The following is a 10,503-nucleotide window of genomic DNA, read 5'->3' on the forward strand; positions in this document are numbered from 1 at the left end:
AATGTTTTTTTAGAGAGTAATGACAGGGCACTTATGGGTGTAAAAGCTGTAGCCAGGTGACTGTAACTCTATCTGTTGATACACATCGATACTCTGTGATGTCACACTATAAGGAAATTCCTTGAGTGTTACCCTTTCCCTCGTTTTCATATCAATTGTCTTTACATATCTAGAAGTGAAAGGACACGTTGTCTTGATAAATACCTTCGGTAAGGACTTGGAAACCATTTATCAATTTCGCTATATAACGTGCTCCACAGTGCGTTCCCATACGAAATTATGTGGCATTCAAGATAATACATGCAAATTTATGACGTCTGTCTGGGAAAAAGTCTCTGTTCTCAGGCAACAATAAATACAATGGCACACATACACCGACGCAGCTATAAGTAACGTAACAAAGTTGCAATTTGCAAAGTGTGGCGGGAGTTACAAAAGTTTTTTTTATGTTTCTACCTTGTGTTAACTCACTGATATATGATGCTGCAGGGATTTGAAAATGGTCATAAGCCAAAAATGTCCAGTAATGTAATGTTACGTGATGTAACAAAGTTCGTCTGTACAAAGATTCTGACAATGTACTGCGGACGTAAAACTCTTTTAACACTCAGAAAATTATTATAACTTGTTTCGTACGGATGACACAGTCAATAATACATAATTCGATTCAGTCACCGGACAGACATTATTTAGTTGCAGCGGAAGGGTATTGTTGGAAATTACGGTGTACATACGATCTCTGGACACAAGAAACGCTCTACCAACTTCCCCTCTGTGCGTCGTATGGTTGTATGTAGCTGAGCGCTACGAGAAGCCGTGATGCGGATTACGTCTGCGTTCATCGGGCTGCGGTGGGAACCATGCCGATGTAAAAAAAAGTATACAATTACTTGGGCAGCAATCATTTAATTAATCCTACTTCTGCAGCTCTATCAGACTGGCAAAGATGCAGACATTATCTAACCGTTCCTAAGGCCTGCTATTAGAGCATATTAGTCAAAGCCTAACACATAATTCGCAGGCAAGTAGAAAACGGTACGATATGTACGTAATTGTGTGCACAGAAATTTTTATCTGCTCAGTAGCATAATTCCGTTTCCCCATGCTCGGACCTTAAATCTGTTGTAACAATTAAATTCGCTTAAATTTTGTGACCATTATAAATAATGGCATTTTTAAATACAAACAGCTAATCTTAACCGTTTGCTCAGTGGCAATGCGCTGAGGTACAAGGTAATTTCCAAGAAGCGTTGCATATCGAAGTCACGGACTGCCTTCAGCCGATATTTATCGAACGTGCGACACTCGAGGCGGCAAATAAGGATATTGTTTTTTGCGTTGACAACAGAACGTTGAGTAAAGTTGTTTATAATGATGACTGAATCCGGCGTAGTATCGAGTTCGAATAGTCTCATGTGGCGGAAGTTAATTTCGCAACTGTGTAGTGTAGCCTGTTGTTTACAGTTTTGTTGGGAGTAAGGGCTGTAACCAAACCACAATCTGAGCAATTGCGTCGATTGTCATGGGGAGACATGCATGACGCAGATGCGAACTTTCCTTTTTAGATGCACTACAGGTAATGCAAGAAAAGGATTTCCGTTAGGAAAAACACGTGGTCTGATATCTAAAAATTAACCATCAAGGAAAGTGTCATTATAGTGTCACGCTGCGTAAAATACTACAAATTACAAGTCACTGCATCGAGAACGGAAGTGTCAGTGAATACTGTTTGGGACTACTACGCTTTTTGCCGTAATGTGTGCTACGTTATTACCACGAATGAAGTGTCCATGCCGGTGGTCTAGCGGTTCTTGGCGCTTCAGTCTGGAACAGCGCGACCGCTACTGTCGCAGGTTCGAATCCTGCCTCGGGCATAGATGTGTGTGATGTCCTTAGGTTAGTTAGGGGACTGATGACCTCAGGTGTTAAGTCCCATAGTGCTCAGAGCCATTTGAACCATATGAACCATACCGGTGATGAGAACAAGGTTGTAGAAGTCACATATCGCCTCTCAGAAGTACAGGAGAGGACGTCTTCCGCAAAAGCGAAATAGAACATGTTGGGTTTTTGGAGGAATTGAATGGAAGTGTAGGAACTGCTTTATACTTCGAGTATACTCCAGGGGTAAGAAAACATCAGGCCCCCTTAAAAGGCACTTCAATTTGCCAGGTGGTGGTGGTGGTTGTTGGGATGTGTAAGGGGGACTAAACAGCTAAGGTCATCAGTCCCCCATCAATTTGCCAGGAACCAAAGCTGTAACCGCCGGCTAGGAGTCTTATAAAACTTTAAAAAAAGAAGGAATAGATCACGAATTTGTGAGCCATTTCGTTGAATTTGTGTCTTCCGACGATTCTTCGGTCCACACGCAGAATACCGAGCGTTTGTGTTTGAAATCCTCAGTTATGAGAGAAGGCCGACCGGGAGACTGAGACTAACTTCACATTTTCGAGTATCTATACTTCACAATTTACAGTTATTTGCTAAAACTCTCCCGCGTCAGACTCTGCTGATATTTCTTAGAGAGATACCAATAGTGTATCTTGGCTGTCGAAAATAAAGAATTGCTCCCGGCTGCTTCCACCACTCGCACCATTGTCCACGCTGAAGATGTGGCTGACAAGTAAGTGAAATTACTTTAGTTACGAAAAATTCGTCTTTTGTCTTCGCTCTTGTCAAAGCTGTAAACACCACCCATATCTGCCGCCTCGTGGGATGCGCGTTAGATATACGTATATCGCTCAGTGGTATGCCTTGGCATCAATTGCATTGCTTCTTAGAAATTACCATGCAACATAACTGTTTACCTGTATTTACCTAGAAACCATTAGCGTAATAATAAACGACATAGCTTGCACAACTTCATGAGTATGGGGTTTAACATGATTTATGAGCACTAATAGACTATGTCTTTCTTTTAATAACAGCTTTTAGTTTGACAGAATTCAGCTACAACACATAATACAACATGTCGTCAAGTACGTCGTTACTACAGTGACATGTAATCTGAAATTTTTCGTTTGAGTATCTTGATATAATGTAATACTGCTTAAAAGGTATTATAATGTCAATTGTGAAAACTTTGTCGATACTTTCTGTCATTTCCTCTCTTTACTTGGATGTTGTTCTTCTTGGCATTCCATAACTTGACGTCGGCCAAGATAAATGCGATTAGCACAATTAGATTTTAAATCTACGTACTGGGATTAGTAAAATCACATAGTCTGGAACTATGGATTGAATAATCAATTCCTGGTCTTTTTTACAGATATTGAATTAATGTGAATTAATATTGACTGTTTTAGATTCCTTTTTTTTCATTAATTTTGGTGCTGACAACTTTTCACATACACAAATAGTTTTCGCAGAACAGTTAGAAGACACACTGTGTGAAACCACTGTTCAGGATGAAAGACAATTCTGAAGTAGCGGAAAATAATAATCATGCATCATACGAGAATATTTAGAAACAGAATTAAAAGAGAGAACTCAGAAAAGAGAGACTCTGTGGTTCTCCAGAACGACTTACCGCTACAGAAGCACGAAACGAACGCATGTGTCGACTGCCTGTTGAGAACTGCTGGTCCGTGGGATTTCGCTAGTTGAGTACACTGCCGTCCTTCGATGGGACACATTCCCACGTTCTTATAAGTAATTATGCAAACACACGCAAATTAGCTGTTACTCAAACGTGGTTGCAAGGTTACGGTGAGACCAGAAGAAACCTAGATAACAGAGCTCACACAGAAGCTGGGACTAATGCAGAACACCCGAAGCCGAGGACACTCCGGGTGATTCGAAATTCGTGTTACTCATCTCTGGGATATGTAATGAGTTCGTAACAGATAGTATTTTATGGGAGAGCCATTACAACGTTCGTTACGACAGAGTTTTTGATTTGTGATGTATATCGAGATGTTTATAAATGTCGGTCACATATTGCAATATACTCTACTGGCTATTAAAATTGCTACACCAGGAAGAAATACACATGATAAACGGGTATTCATTGGACAAATATATTATACTAGAACTGACATGTGATTATATTTCCACGTAATTTGGGTACATGGGTCCTGAGAAACCAGTACCCAGAACAACCACCTCTGGCCGTAATAACGACCTTAATACGCCTGGACATTGAGTCAAACAGAGCTTGGAGGGCGTGCCCATGCAGTTTCAACACGATACCACAGTTCATCAAAAGTAGTGACTAGCGTATTGTGACGAGCCAGTTGCTCGGCCACCATTGAACAGACTTTTTCAGTTGGTGAGAGATCTGGAGAATGTGCTGGCCAGGGCAGCAGTCGAACATTTTATGTATCCAGAAAGGCCCGCACAGGACCTGGAACATGAGGTCGTGCATTATCCTGCTGAAATGTAGGGTTTCGCACGGATCGAATGAAGGGTAGAGCCACGGATCGTAACACATCTGAAATGTAACGTCCACTGTTCAAAGAGCCGTCAATGCGAACAAGAGGTGACTGAGACGTATAACCAATGGCACCTCATACCATCACGCCGGGTGTTACGCCAGTATGGCGATGACGAATACACGCTTCCAATGTGCGTTCGCCGCGATGTCGCCAAACACGGATGCACCCATCATGATGCTGTAAACAGAACCTGGATTCATCCGAAACAATGATGTTTTGCTATTCGTGCACCCAGGTTCGTCGTTGAGTACACCATCGCAGGCGCTCCTGTCTGTGATACAGCGTCAAGGGTAACCGCAGCCATGGTCTTCGAGCTGATAGTCCATGCTGCTGCAAAGGTCGTCGAACTGTTCGTGCAGATGGTTGTTGTCTTGCAAACTTCCCCATCTGTTGACTCAGGGATCGAGGCGTCATCTCGACTGCTATTGATGCGAGGCCGTTGGGATCGAACACGGCGTTCCGTATTACCCTCCTGAATCCACCGATTCCATATTCTGCTAACAGTCATTGGATCTCGACCAACGCGAGCAGCAATGTCGCGAAACGATAAACCGCAATCGCGATAGGCTACAATCCGACCTTTATCAAAGTCGGAAACGTGATGGTACGCATTTCTCCTCCTTACACGAGGCATCACAACTACGTTTCACCAGGCAACGCCGGTCAGCTACTGTTTATGTATGAGAAATCTGCTGGAAACTTTCCTCATGTCAGCACGTTGTAGGTGTCGCCACCGTCGCCAACCTTGTGTGAATGCTCTGATGAGCTAATCATTTGCGTATCACAGCATCTTCTTCCGTCGGTTAAATTTCGCGTCTGTAGAATGTCATTTTCGTGATGTAGCAATTTTAATGGTCAGTAGTGTACGACTGACGCCTTTTATCTTCTTCTTAGGTCTTCAGCGATCTGGTTGATTAGCAGCAGCTCGCAGTGCATTTCTGTCTTCGGTATTCCTCTTGAAAGATTTCTGTGTGCTGGTTGATGTACGCTTTTCATCCACTATATCTTCAATGATACTTTTAATAGTAACGTAGTGTCACAGCAGATGGCAGACACAAGTGTGATTAGCTTCAGCAGACAAGGCTTTTTATCCTCCACTCTGTGGAGCACCTCTTTGCCTAATATCTTGTCTGCTCAGAAAATCGTGAGCATTCTGCTCTAGCATCACGTCTTGAAGGCTGTTATTTTGTGTTTTTCTACTTGTTCGAGTGTAGAAGTTTCGCTTCCGTACCACAGCACACTCCAAACAAACGTCTTTATGAGGTCTTTCCTGAGATGGTTGTCTATGCGGCTGGAAGTGAAGAGTTTTCTCCTCTTGTTAAAAGTAGCTTCTGCGTGGTGGATTCGGCTTGCAATATCCTTTTCTTTTATCTCCATCTCATGGGATTTTACGTCGGCCGGTGTGGCCGTGCGGTTAAAGGCGCTTCAGTCTGGAACCACGTGACCGCTACGGTCGCAGGTTCGAATCCTGCCTCGGGCATGGATGTGTGTGATGTCCTTAGGTTAGTTAGGTTTAATTAGTTCTAAGTTCTAGGGGACTGATGACCTCAGAAGTTGAGTCGCATAGTGCTCAGAGGCATTCATGGGATTTTACTCTCTAGGCAGGCAAAAGAATCGACAGTCTCCGGTCGCTCATCGTTAAGTGAGCATTGAACAATATTTTTGTTTCACTTTTGTTAACTTTCGTATAATAGGAAGAGCTGAGCGTGGTTTCCATCTGGACTAGCATCACTTCTCATTGTTTCGTATCCTTCACTTAACACCGCGATATCATCGGCATACCGCAGCGTGTCTATTTTCTGACCGTGAATTTTAATTCATCCTACAGCTCTCAGTTTCTTCCTACCTTCATGCATTGTCCTCTGAATGCCTGTTCATTACCCACACGTTAATTACCGGCTAGTTACAGAAGCTGCTCGAAGTGAGCTACTGTTTCCTCCAATGCGTTGTACCCAGGGTGTAGTGGTACACCATTTTAAAACAGATTGTTCCGTAGCAAATACCCCGGTGGACATAAAAAAGAAACACCAGGAATTACAACAAATAACGAAATTTTGCTTACATTACATTTGTAGTTTTCCATGGATCCCTTGGAGTCTCTGGGATGTGGAAAGAGTCAACGTTTTTTTCAACTCACATACATGGATATTGTACAATTCTAATGCAGACAGAGTTATGAGCTATAATCTTTGTGAAGTTATCCATTGCTGGAGTAGAAGGAGATGGCCAACAGGAAGTTCTTTAATTCGCTCTGAAACCGATCTTTCTCACTTACAAGACCTTTGCTATGCTCTGGTAAGTTATTGAATATATGAGTCTCTGGGATGTGGAAAGAGTCAACGTTTTTTTTAACTCACATACATGGATATTGTACAATTCTAATGCAGACAGAGTTATGAGCTATAATCTTTGTGAAGTTATTCATTGCTGGAGTAGAAGGAGATGGCCAACAGGAAGTTCTTTAATTCGCTCTGAAACCGATCTTTCTCACTTACAAGACCTTTGCTATGCTCTGGTAAGTTATTGAATATATGAGTACCCATCTATTTGACTCCTTTTTGTACTAATTTTAAGCTTTTATAGTCCTTATGTTTGTGGTTCTGGTACTATAATCATGTTTATCATCATTGTTCGTATTCTCTTTAGCAGGAATAACAAATGATTTAAGAGTATTACTCCACCCGAACAGGCATCGGAAGTCCCAACGGTACCGATTGACCGCCGTGTCATCTGCAGCCGACAGGCGCCACTGGATGTCGATATGGAGGGGCATGTAGTCAGCACAGCGCCCTGGCCGTTGTCAGTTTTTATGACCGTAGCCGCTACTTCTCAATCAAATAACTCATCAGTTGGTCTCGGACAGGCCAAGTGCACCCTGCTTGCCAACAGTACTCAGCAGACCCGGACGGTGCTAACCGAGCCCGACAGTGCTTGACTTCGCTGATATGGCCGATGTTACCATTGCGGCAAGGGCGTTGCCAATTTGAGGGTATAAAGATGCGAAATTTAGTACACAAAGCTGACAGGTATGGCAACAACATTGGCACTAACGCGGCAGGGTACCAAATCGAGCTGGGTGTGGGTGGCAACTACAGGTACTTCTTCAGTTCTATGAAGAGTTCATCAAGGGTAGTAGCTGGCGAGTGGCAGAGTGGCAGTCTCTCAGCAACCCAGGAACAGTTGTTTTCGGCGGGTGACATGACCGGAGAACCTGCTGTGAAGGGCAACAGTCGAACACCCTCTGTGCGTGTATCAAAGTAGGCCAGGAAAGCACTGGGTTCGTGTGGTCTTCTACATCTATACTACAGCATCATTGAATAGCAACGGTCCTACGACACTCCCCTGTGGCACACCTGAAATCACCCTTACTTCGGAATACTTCTCTCCATTGAGAATGACATGTTGCGTTCTGTTATCTAGGAACTCTTCAATTCAGTCACACATTTGGTCTGATAGTCCACATTCTCTTACTTTGTTCATTAAACGACTGTGGGGAACTGCATCAAACGCTTTGCGTAATTCAAGAAACACTGCATCTATCTGGGAACCCGTGTCTATGGCCCTCTGAGTCTCGTGGACGAATAGCACGGACTGCGTTTCACACGATCGTCTTTTTCTAAACCCATGCTGATTCCTACAGAGTAGATTTCTAGTCTCCAGAAAAGTCATTATACTCGAACATAATACGTGTTCCCTTGTTGAAAGATAATGTCACGGAGACCATGAAGGTGTGCACATTAACCAGCCTTACCACGTCAGAAATGTAACCTGATATCCAAATTACCCGCTATGTGAACAAGAGGTGATCGTGTTGTGTACCAAATGGCACCCCGTAACACTAGGCCAAGTACTGGACTCCTATGACTATGTAGAATGCGATCTGGCAACGTCAGTTTTCTTCGGATCCTCCACACACTGTTAAGCCCGTCGTGACGCTGTTTGTAGAACCAAGACTTTGGTGCCACTGCTGTGTCCAGCGTTACTGTGTGAACCACTGCCGCTTCAAGGGAAATCTCAACAGTGGTCGGCTAGCTGATAGCCTGCGGTACTCCGATGTAGTTCGCACTATCCGTGTGGATATTTGTCTAGCTACAAACGAGCTCATTTCCGATCTCGAGGGGTATCAAGTGTCGGTACGATCATATTCAGTCTGTCCTACCACGCTAGCAATAAAAGAAACTCAACATGACAGAGTACAGATAAGTATATGGCTGGTTCAAATGGCTCTGAGCACTATGGGACTTAACATCTGTGGTCATCAGTCCCCTAGAACTTAGAACTACTTAAACCTAACTAACCTAAGGACATCACACACATCCATGCCCGAGGCAGGATTCGAACCTGCGACGGCAGCGGTCACGCGGTTCCAGACTGAAGCGCCTAGAACCGCACGGCTACACCGACCGGCCCACTCCGGTCGGCAGATGAGTATATAGACATGTATTTAAGTTTTGTGCTACAAGGGCTAGGTAATAATTGTAAATAATGATAGATTTACAAGGATCCTTATCCATAAATATTGTACAATATGAATCGTTATTGTAAAAGGAACGAAAGTGGCAATGTTATAATTTCAACCCGACTGTTTAAGTATTGCAAAACATTATTTACAATGATGTCTGACCTGTAAAATACATGAATATGTGAGGACAGATGGTTACGGTGTTGTGCGCTGTATGTCAGCTTCAGTTTGTGTTACTGACGTTGTAGTACACCAATTTAGGAATTTCGTGTTTGTGCTGGCCGCTGTTGATATCATTTTGTGGGTAACTGACGAATGAGTGTTTGGTTGATTATGGAAGTTATGTGAAAATCTTAGAGATACGGAGCGGATCTCGTCTGGAACAGCTCTCATTTGTAGATCATTTCGAGTTGCTCTGTTTCTTACCAGTCATGGTGCACTTAATATTATTCGCAATGTATTACTTTGCACAACTTGAAGTACGTTGCAATGAATAGATAACGCACGACCCCAAATCGAGTAAGCATAAAACATGACTGGTTGTGTTATCGAATTATAAAGTAGAAGCCTGTTTTTCCTACTTAGAGACGACTTTCTGTTCATGAAAGGATATAAGGCCGCTAATGCACTGTTTGGTTTGTTCTCTTCGTCGGTTGTATGCTTCTTAAAGGTAAGACGTTTATCAAAGGTATGCCAAAATTTTTGACGTTGTCGACACAAGGAATGCTTTCACTGAATAGCAACAGTGGGGTATGTTACTCTGTCTTTTTATTGTGTAAAGCGTAGCTTGACTTTTGTTATTATTGTTGTGCTCTTGAGTCCAAAGACTGGTTTGATGGAGCTCTCCATGCTACTTTAACCTGTGCAAGCCTCTTCATCTCTGAGTAACTATTGCAACCTGCATCCTTCTGAATCTGTTTAGTGTTTTCATCTACGATTTGTACGCTCCACGTTTCCCTCCAATACTAAATTAGTGATCCCTTGATGCCTCAGAAACTTTCCTATCAACCGGTCCCTTTTCTAGTCAAGTTGTGCCACACATTCCTCTTCTCCCCAATTCTGTTTAGTACTCATTAGTTACGCGATCTTTTCATCTAATCTTCAGCATTCCTCTGTAGTACCACATTTCAAAAGCTTTTAGTCTCTTCTATTGTCTTAGCGGTGTACTGCTCCAGAACCCGTTTCACGAATTCACAAACTCGGCTTATCGTAAGAACTGGGGCAACTCGGCCTCCACAGCAGTAGCGACGAGGCGTTTCCAAAACTGTCGACGAGGCTTTACAAAAGCTGTTAAACATCTAGAGAGCCAATTTAATAGATCATTTACTCTGGGATGCGTTAACATTTACAAATTAAAAAAAAATTAAGTATGACATCTTGATAATCCTTTAAAAGAGGCGCTAGAGGATGTAACAGTAGCGGAGAAAGCAAGCTTCTGCGTGGAATTTTCGGGATAGCTGCTCGTCGCGGATGAGTGCCCTTTTTATGTCTACATTATGGTGCACTGGAGAAAGTGTAGTAACGCTGTTTGTCAGCCGGAGTGGGTGTGTCTTTTTTTTTGTTACTAGCGGCTGTCTGAGCCAGCGGAGCTGGTCCCGGCTGCGCAAG

General features: G+C 43.0%; 1 protein-coding gene across 3 annotated transcripts in view; it reads right to left on the minus strand.

The window, feature by feature from the left end:
• The window catches only part of LOC126483880 (ctenidin-1-like), a 616,668-nt gene extending 613,060 nt beyond the window's left edge, over positions 1 to 3,608 (minus strand). For all 3 annotated transcript variants that reach the window (XM_050107131.1, XM_050107134.1, XM_050107135.1), the window contains exon 1: positions 3,527 to 3,608. In XM_050107131.1, coding sequence (XP_049963088.1) covers positions 3,527 to 3,553 — 27 coding nt within the window. In that variant the 5' untranslated portion in view covers positions 3,554 to 3,608. The remainder of the gene's footprint in view (positions 1 to 3,526) is intronic.
• Between the last annotated feature and the right edge of the window lie 6,895 nt (positions 3,609 to 10,503).

The sequence above is a fragment of the Schistocerca serialis genome, chromosome 6, assembly GCF_023864345.2.
Source record: "Schistocerca serialis cubense isolate TAMUIC-IGC-003099 chromosome 6, iqSchSeri2.2, whole genome shotgun sequence".
Classification (NCBI taxonomy): Eukaryota; Metazoa; Arthropoda; class Insecta; order Orthoptera; family Acrididae; genus Schistocerca; species Schistocerca serialis.